This window comes from Eriocheir sinensis, chromosome 3 (genome assembly GCF_024679095.1).
Source record: "Eriocheir sinensis breed Jianghai 21 chromosome 3, ASM2467909v1, whole genome shotgun sequence".
NCBI lineage: Eukaryota > Metazoa > Arthropoda > Malacostraca > Decapoda > Varunidae > Eriocheir > Eriocheir sinensis.
The window spans coordinates 14325945-14339888 of NC_066511.1; the positions used below are offsets into that span (position 1 = coordinate 14325945).

General features: G+C 40.6%; 2 protein-coding genes across 3 annotated transcripts in view; both read left to right on the forward strand.

Annotated features, from left to right (window-relative positions):
• Positions 1-2004: 2004 nt before the first annotated feature.
• LOC127005478 (very-long-chain 3-oxoacyl-CoA reductase-like) lies at positions 2005-6635 on the forward strand. Of its 2 annotated transcripts, XM_050874377.1 has the most exons (7): positions 2006-2236; positions 2953-3075; positions 3659-3769; positions 4606-4826; positions 4949-5080; positions 5848-5946; positions 6373-6635. In XM_050874377.1, the coding sequence occupies exons 1-7, from the start codon at positions 2062-2064 to the stop codon at positions 6475-6477; spliced, it is 966 nt and encodes a 321-aa protein (XP_050730334.1). In that variant the 5' UTR covers positions 2006-2061; the 3' UTR covers positions 6478-6635. The 2 variants fall into 2 exon arrangements, with proteins under 2 accessions (XP_050730342.1, XP_050730334.1); XM_050874385.1 differs by lacking the exons at positions 5848-5946; positions 6373-6635 and adding an exon at positions 5374-5841 and having other exon boundaries at positions 2005-2236; positions 4949-5078.
• A 2290-nt stretch (positions 6636-8925) lies between these two features.
• The window catches only part of LOC127005491 (AT-rich interactive domain-containing protein 3B-like), a 132322-nt gene continuing 127303 nt past the window's right edge, over positions 8926-13944 (forward strand). Inside the window, exon 1 of the mRNA XM_050874398.1 lies at positions 8926-9130. Coding sequence (XP_050730355.1) covers positions 9092-9130 — 39 coding nt within the window. The 5' untranslated portion in view covers positions 8926-9091. The remainder of the gene's footprint in view (positions 9131-13944) is intronic.

The following is a 13944-nucleotide window of genomic DNA, read 5'->3' on the forward strand; positions in this document are numbered from 1 at the left end:
GCGCGCGAAGCCAAGTCCAACCCGAAAAAGTTCTTCACGTATATAAGAACCAAAAAGAAAACAAAAAGCAATATCGGTCCCCTAAAAGACGAAAGTGACGTACTAACACAGGACAGCAGACAAATGGTCGAAATCCTAAACAGAAACTTCGCGTCTGTGTTCACGGTCGAGAACACCCAGTCCGTACCCGAGAGCCCTACCCCACCGATGGGAATTACTCCCCTAGAACTTGGCACAATCGACGAACGGGATGTGAAAAAGTACCTAGACAAACTCGAGACAAACAAGTCCACCGGACCCGACGACTTGTCACCCAGGCTGCTCAAGGAACTCAAGCAGCAAATCCTCAAGCCACTCACCGCCATCTACAGTCTGTCCCTACAACAAAACAAAGTCCCGAAAGACTGGAAACAAACAAACGTAACACCGATCTACAAAAAGGGAGACAAAAGCGTGGCCCTAAACTACAGACCAATAAGCTTGACCTCAGTGGCGGGAAAAATCCTCGAGAAGATTATCAGAGACAAACTCGTTAGGTTCCTTGAAGACAACAACATCATTCCCGATGCTCAGCACGGTTTCAGGAATAAGCGCGCATGCTTAACCAATTTACTGGACTTCTTCCAAGGTATCTATGAAAACTGGGATAATCATATCCCCAGTGATGTTATATATCTAGACTTTCAAAAAGCCTTTGATAAAGTGTCACACGAAAGACTCCTCAAGAAACTCAAGTCGGCGGGGTTAGGCGACAATCTGACAGCGTGGATCAAAGACTGGCTCACTGAAAGAAAACAACGGGTTGTACTCAACGGACAGGCCTCCGAGTGGCTCCTGGTTACAAGTGGAGTGCCACAGGGGTCAGTGCTGGGACCCATACTCTTCATCATATATATCAACGACCTAGAACTAGGATTAAAATCCAATCTTTCAAAATTTGCCGACGACACAAAGGTGGGTGGGAAGGCCCTCACGACGACAGACTGCGAAATTATCCAGAGAGACCTGAACCTGATCACTCGGTGGTCGGAAAAATGGCAGATGTCCTTCAACGCTACCAAATGTAAAGTAATGCATATCGGATCCAGAAACAGCAATCACACATACCACATGGGTGGCGAACCACTACATGTTGTGCAAGAGGAAAGAGACCTCGGGGTCACCATCAACAGACTTGAAACAAACAAAACACTGCAAGTCCGCCTGTAAGAAAGCCAATACAATGCTTGGGTTCATATCGAGGAACTTTGAATACAAGACGCCGGGAGTTATGTTATCCTTGTATAATTCGCTGGTAAGGCCCCACCTGGAATACGCCGTGCAGTTCTGGTCTCCAAATTACAGGAAAGACATTGAATTACTTGAGAGAGTACAGCGCCGCGCCACGAAGATGATACCATCACTGAGGACGAAGCCCTATGAAGAGCGACTCGAGCGACTCAACCTCTTCACGTTGGAAAAGAGACGACTGCGGGGAGACATGATACAAGTCTTTAAGTACCTGAACAAGCTCAGCAACGTTGATCACTCCAAGCTCTTCACGCTGCAAACTAACCTGAGAACAAGAAACAACGGAAAAACTATTCAAGCAAAGCGATGCAATACTGACATCGGCAGGAGTTATTTCTCGAATAGAGTGGTTCGCCACTGGAACAGCCTTCCTGCAGAAGTGGTTAGCGCAGAGAGCATCAACTCATTCAAGAAACGCATTGATCGCCACTTTGCTGCATCGGGAGTGAACTGAACGTACCCAAGAGTAGGTGCACAAGTGCTTTAATCCTTCCCTGCAAGCCACTCCTATGGCAAACGGATTGATTAAATCACTGAAAGCAGGCAGCCTAGTAATGAGCCAACAGGCTTTCTGCTGCCTGCTAGTCCATGTTTCCATGTTTCTTCATACACTAACCTTCATCCTTCCTCATGGCCTTATCTTCACGTATACCCAGGTAATCACTATGCATGAAAAAGTTACAACACACAACTAATCAGGTAAGTGCGACCTTTGCTATACATCTCTTTACGAGGCATCACCGAGCACCGTCTTCCCTTTATTCGTTCAGGATGTTCGAAGGGAACGGCTGCTGCGTCCTGTGGGTGTGCACGGTGGTCGGGGTCCTCTATGTTACGAAGTGGACCCTTAGCCTGCTCCTCGGCCTCTTTACCTACCTGCGTATGGCTGTTGGTTCGCGTCTGTGGAAGAGGAACTTGGTGGCGGAGTATGGCGGGAAGTGGGCAGGTGAGTGAGTGTGAGGTCTTCATCTTGATGTTATAATTTGTTTGTTTATTTTATGGTGATGGTGATTTTCATTGTGTGTGAGTTTATTTTTGTCGGAAGTATACGTGAAAGTGTAGAGGGTAGGTAAAATGAATGAATGAATGAATGAATGATTGAACGAATGAAAGAAGGGAGAAAGGAAGATGCAAAGAAGTATAGCATTAATAAACCATTACCTAATCTGTAAGAAATATTCATTACCGATGTTTTCAAATTTTCTGCAGTAATATATATATATACATATATATATATATATATATATATATATATATATATATATATATATATATATATATATATATATATATGAATGTTTATGTGTTAGTACCGGATATCGGACTATAGGTAGAGTAGAATACCTAATTTTCACTGATCGGAATTCATCATCTATACATATTTTTCATTCATGAAATTCGTATCCTAAACCCATCTGTGCGAAGAACAAGGTTTTAATGATGCTGGTGATGCAGTAAACGGTTTGCTATACACGAGCTGTGTTGTTGTTACTTTGATTGCTTGTTGCATCAGAGAGTATCTGTGTGTGTGGCATCAATTTCAAAACCTTTCTTGGCTCCTGTCCTACTAGCGAAATGGGTACCAGATACCCCATTGTATTCCAGTAGTAATAGGGATATTCTGTTTGTTTATTAACTATTTACAACTATCTCTCTTTACAGTTATTACGGGCAGCACGGACGGCATCGGCAAGGAGTACGCGAGGCAGCTGGCTCAGAAGGGCATGAACATCGTCCTCATTTCCCGAACTCTTGAGAAGCTGAAGAAGGTTGAAGAAGAGATCAGTAAGTCATTCAGGCATGAGGATATCTTCAACTTTTGACTCTTTCCTCTTCCATGATGTTCTCGCCTCTTTCAATCCATGTTACAGCCCCCCCCTTTTTTTCGCCATTTCGCTTGCCATTTGCGTCTTTTACAGCAAACGTTTGGTTTCTGCCAATGCCCAATGTTCTAACGTTGTTGATATGAGGTATAGGAACAGAGCCAAACGAAAACTCTTCTGTGACTGTCATTTAGAGCAAATAATTGATTTTTGCTAATGCCTAGTGCTCTTTTATTTATTTTCATTCATCTGCCATTTTTTGAGCTATTTTTCTTTTATTTTACTCACATTGAATTCACTGTACCGCTTTAATGTAATTGAAGAGAAGGGGTTTGTTTGACCTCATCCACATTAGATTTACACTAACATCACTAACATTCCTGCTGCTGAAGAGTTCTGTACAGCTCTTGGAACAATTCTGTAGACCTCAGAGTAGGAGTTTGTTTCATCTCATCCACTGATTTTACACTAACACCCTTAACATGCCCACTGTTGATAAGGTTTGTGCAGCTTCGAGCAATTCTTTAAACGTGGCGCAATTGCAGAGAAGGAGTTCGGAGTGGAGACGCACATCATCGCGGCGGACTTCAGCAACGGCCGCCCAATTTACGAGGGTATTGCCAACGGTCTGAAGGGCAAGGACATTGGCATCCTGGGTAAGGCCTCCTGTGTTGACTGACGACCCTTCATGAAACTTAATAACGTGACTCCTATTGAACTGAGGACCAAGTTAGGGATATGGAATCGACTTACATTGAACTCTACTTATTATAAGGACATTGGCATCCTGGGTAAGGCCTCCTGTGTCGACAGACGACCCTTCATGAAACTTAGTAACGTGACTCCTATTGAATTCAGGACCCAAGTTAGGAATGTCAGGAGAGGGGGACTATGAGGAGGAGGAGAGAAGAGGAGCAAGAGCGGGGTATCAGAACACCTCTCCATGCATTCGAAATTGATCCTCTCTTTTTGGTCTCTCATTCTGTTTTCCTTAGAGGAGCAGCGCCTAGCGTACTTTTATTATTTTTTTCATTCTTTGCCCTTGAGCTGCTTCCTCTGCTGTATAAAAAATGAAGTTCAATTGATTTACAAGGAACCCCTCGTATGTATAGAGTGACCGGCTTGTTTATCGTTTTCAACAGTGTTACAAGGATCATACAGGGCTTTGAAGGGTTACAATATGGGTCTGGGTATTTGGGCCATATTCTTAATTAAACATTGCAGCGCCCAATTACACGCATTTGACCAGACTTTCGTACAGGAGCTGTGTTGTGCATTTCCGTGCGGTTGGGGTAGTTTTCTGACCCTGGTAATAGTTTAAGATAGCTTCTGTGCTACCATGAACGAAAAAAACCCCTCATGAGAACCCGATTAGTCTAACTCCTTTTCGTCTTTTGGAAATAGGTGATATGAGAGGCGGAAACGTTTAACAGCATCGACCTTAAACCCTAAAAAAAAAGAGCAAAACATAATAATACTTTAATCATTTCAGTGAACAACGTTGGATACTTAGGACCCAAACTCTTTAAGTTCAACGATATGACCGAGGAAGAGATCTGGCGGTACGTGAACGTAAACGTGGTGTCAGTGGTGGCCATGACGAAGATTGTCCTGCCGCAGATGTTGGCGCGCAAGCGAGGCGCCATCATCAACATCAGCTCCTTCATCGCAATGTGTCCCATTCCCTTCTCCGCGGTGTATAGTGCCACAAAGGCGAGTGTTGTGACTGAGGCTGCTGATGGTGCATGGTCTTCTTCGCATGGTGCATCTCTGCCATACAAACTCTATATCAATGTCGTTTTCAAGGTCATGATGTTTGGGTGTTTGTGTTCCAGATCTTCGTGACCTACTTCTCCCGGGCGGTGGAGTTCGAGTACCGGGACAGCGGGATCACGGTGCAAGCCATCCAGCCTGGCGCCGTCCCCACCAACCTGACGTCTTTCTCCAAACTCTTCAGGAAGCCAGGTGGGTCAGAGTTATATACACTCTTTAATTAAAAATAAATAGCGTGTCTAACTCTTTATTTTTTTTGTTTATTCTCTCTGCTAAGATCCTGTGTTATATGATACACACACACACACACACACACACACACACACACACACACACACACACACACACGCACACGCACACGCACACACACCTCGCTTCTCCTTACACACATATCTCCTTATTCTTATTTCTTAGTTTATATTTTCCCCTTTATCCTTTATTATCCCTTTTCTTTTTATCTCAATTTATTCTTATCTATTTTTTGCAGGTGGTGAGTCAGCTGTTGACAGTGACAAGGGAGGACATATAAGTGTTCCTTGGCGCGGCTGACAATGGATCAGGAGCGAAAGATTTGTACCTGGAAAAAATCACTGCCAAGCCCACAAAAACGCTTGATAAGGGGAGGGAAGGATGAAAAGGAAGGAACGACTATATAATCTTTTGCAATGAAGTCATGATACTTTTTTTTTACAGTATCGGAAGCAGCTCAAGGGTAATATAAAAGCCCGCTGCTCCCGTCAAAGCAAATATGATGGAGTGTCCAGAAGAGTTGTAAAGGTAGATAGATGGATAGATAGATAGATAGATACGATTGTTATGGATGAACGAAGGACAATAAAGAGAGTAAGAAAAATGCTCGGAATATAAGAATCACAAGGTTAGTCTGGCCAAAGAAAGTAGGATAATGTTAACCTTCATCAATTTTGAAGCCTAATATTCCTGTTCTTGCATGACTCCCGCAGCCTTCATGACCCCCAGCGCGCGCACCGTCGTCACCGCCGCCCTCCGCTCCCTCGGCCACCTCAAGGTCACGGCGGGAACCTGGGACCACGTGCTACAGGTATCCATCCTCATCCTTTTCCTCCTCCTCTTCCTCCTCCTCCTCCTCATCATCATCTGTAGTCTTGTAGATTTATCACTTGCTTCTTATTTATTCTTGTTGATTTTTCACTTTTCTGTATTCTTGTTCATTTTTCACTTGCCTCGTTTTACACTCCTGTTGATATGCCATTAACTTATATACAGCCTATTTCTCAGCCGCACTGAGTTCATATATAGGTTTGGGAATCGTTGTCATATCTATAAACTAATTCTCAATGCAATCACTACTCTATACACGTGCATCTCATATGGATGATAACACATTATTCTCATGTGTATAGTATTTTCCAGATGGAAGCGATATGATATTCTCACATTAAAGTCACGCGCAGCTTTATAGCGTATGCCTCAAGCTTTATCTTAACCTTTATCTTTATGTTTACAGACTTTCCTTTTGAATCAGCTAAGTGATGGTATGGTAATGCGAATCTTCAATAAATTGGCCGAGTTTATTGGGAAGGAGAACGCGGAGCCGAAGAAGACCAGTTAGTGACGCCCTGATCCATGCGTTGTCAGGTTTTGGTAACACTGACGCTACCATGAACCGTTGATGTGTTAAATTGTTTATGAAGGTCTCTCTCTCTCTCTCTCTCTCTCTCTCTCTCTCTCTCTCTCTCTCTCTCTCTCTCTCTCTCTCTCTCTCTCTCTCTCTCTCTCTCTCTCTATCTATTATTATTATTATTATTATTATTATTATTATTATTATTATTATTATTATTATTATTATTATTATTATTATTATTATTATTATTATTATTATTATTATTATTATTATTATTATTATTATTATTATTATTATTATTATTATTATTATCATGATCATGATCATGATCATTATTATTATTATTATTATTATTATTATTATTATTATTATTATTATTATTATTATTATTATGTATACACTTTTCTGGATATTGAACAATCGGTAATGCACTGACTGATTGATAATAATTTGTTCTTGTGTTTTTGGGTATGGAAAAAAAATCTTGCTCAAATGTTATTCTGCTTCTATACAGACATGGAAGTGTAAGCTAACATAAAAAAAGAAAAAAAAACAAATAAAGGAAAAACATCACCCGTATGCCATCATTATTTCCTCTTCGCCTCTTCCTCCCCCCTGCAGAATGGATATCAGAACCACATCTATAGGTCAAAACCTCGTCCGTGAGAGGAAGAACACTACTGAAGCACAACAGGAACCGTAACAATTGTTAACAGCACAAAAACTGTGCTAGATCGGCGTCACATGACCGTCCAACATCCCCCAGCTAGGGGTCTAAAATCGAAAATGCTGAAAAGTATAGATGGCGCCACTATAAACACTTGCCTGCGCCACAATGGGCTGGGGCCGACCATCAGGCCCTACTTTGAAGGCCTACCGGCGCCAGAGGCTAAGACGTTAAAAAAAACTAATGCCATTTTGTAGGGTTCATCAGGGCTAACAAATGTTACTATACAATGTCATCTCTACAATGCATGGGTAAGCCAGGAAAACAACTTGAAGAGAACAAGAAGATGGACAATCTGTTGATCGGTGTCTGCGACGCCGACGAAACACACACACACACACAAAAAAAAAAAAAAAACCATAATGATAAAAACATGCACCTTTTTTATTTTTTTTTACAGCAAAGGAAGCAGCTCAAGGGAAAAAAAAAATAATAATGAGAACCTGCCCCGCTACTCACTGCCCCTATTAAAAAGTTGAGCAGAGTGACCAAACCAACGCTATATTGTCGCCTCTTTCTCCCCTAAACGTACATCAAAGTCACATCACCACCACCCCTTGAGAGGAAGAGCACTGAGACATAAGCACAAACACACATCTAGAAGCGTATACAAACAACAAAACCAAATAAAAACAAAACAAAAAAACAGCTTCAACCTGGCAACCTCCTTCTATTTTTTCGTATGCGCTTCTTCCTCCCACAAAATGGATATCAAAATCACATCAACACTCCACTCGTGAGAGGATGAAGAAAAGGAACATACACACAAACAACAAAACAAAAGAACAACAACCAAAAACTTTAAAAAAAACGTCACCCTGCAACCGTTTTTTTTTTTTTTCAATACGTTTCTTTCTCTTTTCAAAATGGATATCAGTATCACATAAAAACTCAACCCTTGAGAAAAGAAAACTTAAATAAGCACGAAAACACATCTAGAACCATGACAAAGAAACATCTTCCACCTTGCAACAGCCTTTTCTTCTCTACGCTTTTTCTCTCTCTCCCCCAAAATGGATATCAAAATCATATCACCACCACCACTCCGTCCGCGCGCCGCTCAACACAGCTAGCCATTACGACGACGATGGTGGCGCGCGGCTCCCTAACATAACAGGGCGCGGCGCTATCAAATTGCTATCATTGGCCGATTACGAGGGATCAAACTCCGCCCATTGGCCTATTACGTGGCATCGAACCCCGCCCACGGCTATAGCCACGCCTCACCCCGCCCGATGCCATCACCGATCCGCGCAACCATTGGCGGCCGCTCGGACAACCGCCGCCACCTGCATCGATCTCAACCTGGCCGGGGATCGTAATTAGAGCAAGATCCACCTGTACAGCACACGAACCATACACGATATTTCACTAAGGGAGTCGTGAGTAGCGGTTTTAGAGCTTTCCTGTCGGTGTGGACGTCAAAATCTGCGTGTTAGTGAATGTATGGGAAAGGAAACGTTAGCTTCTTGCGTCTGTCAACCTCCTGCAGTTATTATAAGCAGTAATTAAAGCAAAATCCAGCAATATACAACACCACGCCGAACACTAGACTTAACTAAGGGACCTGTAATTATATTTCTACCCCAACCATCCACGTAAATGCCTTAAATCAGCGTTTGTGAAGGTATGGGAAAGGAAACGTTGCCTTCTGCGTGTCAACCTTACTTCGATAGCGGCTTCTGGCATCGTTATCAGCTCGGGCCGGTACCCTCGAAGTCCCGCAGTTGTTATTGGGGGTTGGCGTAAGTAAGGCAGTGCGAGTGTGCCGGGGGACTGACTGGACTCGTTTCTCGTTATACCTTTTGTAGTGGTGCCCTTCAATCCGCCAAGATTCGGGTCAAGAACAGAGACCCCATCCCTGTGTACCACCAGATGGAGCACCAGGAGATGGAGGAGGGGGACGGGCGCATGGTGAGTGATGGTGACAAGGGATGGTGGTGGTGAGCGGGGATGGTGTGTGTGTGTGTGCGTTGACAAATAGGAAGATGGAGTGATAGATAGATGGATAGAAAGATAGATAAGTTGACAGAAAGATAGGTAGATAGATATAGAGGAGATGGAAGTGGACGGTTGTATGGTGAGTGACATGATTAGGATGGTGAGCGGGAATGGTGTGTGCGGTGTTGACAAATAGGAGGATGGATTGATAGATAGATAGATAGAGAGAGAGATAGATTGATAGATACATGGATAGATAGAAGACGTTGGGTGTTTAGTAAGTTACGAAAGAAACATGATGAGCGGGGATGAGTTAGGACGGCGGAGAAGATTAATAGATAGATAGATGGATAGATGGTTAGATAGATAGATATAGATTTTGATCCCACGCCAACTCAAAATGAATTAATACATAGCTATACATTATGACATCTTTCAGTGGTGTATATATTATTCAAATGGTGCGTATGATTGATATTAGGTAGGCTAGATCGTTTAATAGAATATGTATAATTCGAATGGAAGTGTTTAATTAATTGCTGCCTATAGCCAACTTAGTAAACGATGTAGCCTATATAATTATGATAAGAATAAACGATGTATAAATATTGGTAGGAATTATGTGCTGGCAGGGAATTCCATAAACAACTAAACAAATAAACAAACAGCTGAGTAGATCTAATTCCTTGATTAATTGATTACTCCACTGACTGGTTGACTGACTGACTGACTGATCGCTATACTGATGAAAGTGATTTCGCACGATAGTTTTCCATTTTTTTAACGTTAGTCATTAATAGATCGATCTTTTGACGGTTTACTAGACTTGCAGAACGTAATTTTTTATGGTGTGAGTTGCAAAATGTTGGGTATGCTCTTTGTCATTGATATTATGGGTATTTGTCATTCGTTACGTGATATATATTTAAAATTAAAATGTGGTTAGATTAGGCTACGGGTATAGAAGCGGGAATAACCTCTATCAAATGACTAGATTATTGTAGTGTAAGTGTATGTGCGTATTTATTTGCGTAAAAGTGTATAGCCTACTGACGAAACATAATTAGGAAAAGAGAACACCAACAGCAGTAGTAGCGTTGCAGTGTACCTATATAGTTTCTTCTACAACATATGCATCAGCCCATTGTATACCTAAAAACATGTGTAATACGTGTTTGAAGGAAGAGATAAAGGAAGATATCGCTGAAATATATAACCTCTTTCCAAGCACACACCGCATCTAATATTTATTTTAATGTCATCGCTGGCTAGGCTAAGCTATGCGCGCTATTCCTAAAAACATGCATATCATCACTCACGCTCAAGTTACTATTATAATATTTTCAACCAATTCAGGGCTTACACACACACACACACACACACACACACACACATTTGATTAGCTTCCGTAGAGGTTGTTGTGTGTGTCAATATTTCCATGGTTATAGTTTCATGAGCCTCTAGTGATAGTGTGACAAGTCTTCTGCACTCCGCATGCTATTTTTTCGGTATATTAGCAGCATTAGTTAGCTATATGAACCGAAAGAGTTGTTGTGGGAGCCGAAAGCGTCTGAGAGTATGGACCTATACATGTTACCTACTATTTTTCTTCCCTGAGTATACGTTTTCATATCTGTATCCTCGTTTATATCTGTCCACCTGAGAGTGTGTCACATTTATATATACATGACTCAATCGGTTTAATTGTTAGGCTATCAGGATTCAGGCGTTTGCGATCCCGTGGCGTCGTGAGTGTTTAATTGGTCACTATAGGATGCGTGGTATGCTAAAATAAAGGTAGACCAAGGTTGTTGATTTTGATCGCTATTTTACGGTGAATTAGCGACATCCACCGTGGGCTCAAGGGCTCATGCGACGGAGATGAGCACCGAGGCCACGCGCAGCTGCAGTGTATGCCCCAAACTGACCTTCAGACGGTGATAAGCAGATATGGACCCAGTGGTGGTTTTATTTTGAAATTTTTTCTTATATCAAAAGACGCATGTATTAATTATTTTCTTCCGTAGTTGATATTAATTTTAGCAATATTTCTTTTAGTAGAGCAGTTTTAGAATTTCCGTAGTAAATTATTTGCTCTAGTTTGATATTTGTAATTAATATTACAGCGAAAATTCAGTACTACATCTTTCTTCATTAAAATTCTAGTTGAACACTCGCGCTATATATATATATATATATATATATATATATATATATATATATATATATAGTATATATATATATATATATATGTATATATATGTATATATAACTTAAGTATTATGTCCCAGAAGCCTTGATATGTTAACCGAATATATAATTTCATTATCGATTCTAAATTCATAATAAATCGATACGTCGTCGACTTACTCCTTAATAATTATGAAAGAGTGTGTTACGCACTATTTTTTTTTCTAATCAAGGAGAACCCACGACTGTATTTCGAGGTAACTAAGTGCGAAAGGATAATATGTTATCGTAGAGTGCTGTTTAGAAAAGTCGGCGTTGATTGCAATGGTTGTGTTATATATTGTTCACAGGAAAAAAAATAGAAAGCTCTTGATTTCATGACTTTTTATTATAAAAGGGTGAAGATTTAATTTAAAAAATCGGTGGTTAATTTGAATGTAAATGCGTTCGAGTGTGAAAGAGCGTTCATTAGTATTCGTAATACAAAATCGATGCCTTTCTCTAATTGCAAATGATACTTTTATTGAACTTTTATACTCATTCACACGGCAGTTTAACATTCACATGCACATCATAGGGAACGTAACCTGATGTTAATTCTCAAATATATTGTTAAATTAGCCTTGTTTTGGTGACACGCAATACAAGAGAGAGAGAGAGAGAGAGAGAGAGAGAGGCAAAACCAAGACCGAGAACGAGAATGAGACCAACACCGACATCGAGACCGCGAAACCGAGACATAGAGACAGACAGAGACAGAGACCCGAGGTTTATCAGGGTGTCACTCCCCATCTCCCGCGCGGGTCGGGTTACTCGCGCCCGCACATAACAGGGGAGGGGACGAGGGGTGGGTGGGAAGGGAGGAGCTATGGATGGAAGGGAAGGGAAGAGAGGGAGGGAGAAAGGAGGGAAAGAGTGTTGATGGTGGTGATGACCGTTCGTGGGGGTGAAGATGGACAGGGATGAAGGGAAAAGAGGAAAGGGAAAGGAGGGAAGGGATTGGTTGAATGGGAGGGAAAAAGGGAAGAGAGAAACAGAGAGAGAAATGCGATAATTATTAAAGACGTAATGGGAAGGGAGGGAGGGATGGTGGGAATGAGGTGGTGATGGTGGTTATGATGGAGGAGAAGGAGGAGGAGGAGGAGAAGGAGGCAAAATATAAAAATCACTCAGGAGGAAGAGAAGAAGAAATAGGTATCTAATTGTTATTGGTATCATGATAGAAGAAAAGTAGACACTGCAAGAAGAGAAAGAAAAAAAGGAAAATAACTGTTGAGAGAGAGAGAGAGAGAGAGAGAGAGAGAGAGAGAGAGAGAGAGTGTACACAGGAAAACCGTAGTAACGTTGATTAATTAATAAGGATAACCTGGTAAATGGAGTAGATGGAATATTTGAATACGAAATATACAAATAATACAATAGATCTTCACACTAATATCACCTCGAGAGCCGTATATATATATATATATATATATATATATATATATATATATATATATATATATATATATATATATATATATATATATATATATATATATATATATATATATATATATATATATATAACAACACGAGGGCAGTTACGTGTCTTTAGAAGCACATTATTTTTTTTTTATTTAGAGAAAAGAAACCCTCATTTTTTTTACTTAGAGATAAAAAAAAAAAAAAACTTACGAGGAGGAAAAAAATCCATTTACTCGTTTCAAGAAAAGTGAGTGGGCTGAGCGGGTACACACACACACACACACACACACACACACACACACACGCATACGCACACTACTTATAGGCTTAAATACAACCAGGTGTGTGTGTGTGTGTTCACTGATTCGATACGGGATTCGTGAAGCAGTGTTCGGTTTTGATCTTAATGACTTTTTTTTATACTTTCAGCCATTGCGAGTTATCTTCTATTTTTTTCTTTATTTATGGAACTAATAAAATAGAAAGGAAGAGAAAGCAAACTGTTTTATACACTTTGATTGGTATGAATACACGCTTAATGTAAACATAGTTAAATATACGGATAGAGATAGATAGATTGATAGGTAGATAAATGTAGAGATAAGTAGATAAATAAAGATATTAATTGTATTAGGGCCACATGGAAATAATGTATAGTGATTTAGTTTAAAAATGATAAATGATGTTTGATTTAGCGTATGGGCATACTGTTTATTTAGGTTTAATAATAATGTTGCAGTGTAAGGTATTTAGGACCTACATTCACCAATCAGTACACACATATCCAACTAGTCCGCACATTGAAAGAAACAAAATACTTATAAATATTTACCAGGCATGGAAAAAATGAATATTATATAAAAAAAATTATCAAACTCTTTTTTAATCATACATTTTTAACAACAACCCGACTTTTACCCCCCCCCACATGTGCGTACAAATTGGACTAAAGGGTGCGTACAAATTGGCGAGCTTGAGCCTGGGAGGAGGACAATGAGAATAATGATGATGACGATGATGATGACCTCCGCGGCGCGACTTGGTATTCGTATTCCGTAATGATTTGTTTGCTAGGGACAATGACGATGACGTGTTCAATACCCGTGTTTATAGGTGTGACAGCCGGGGCA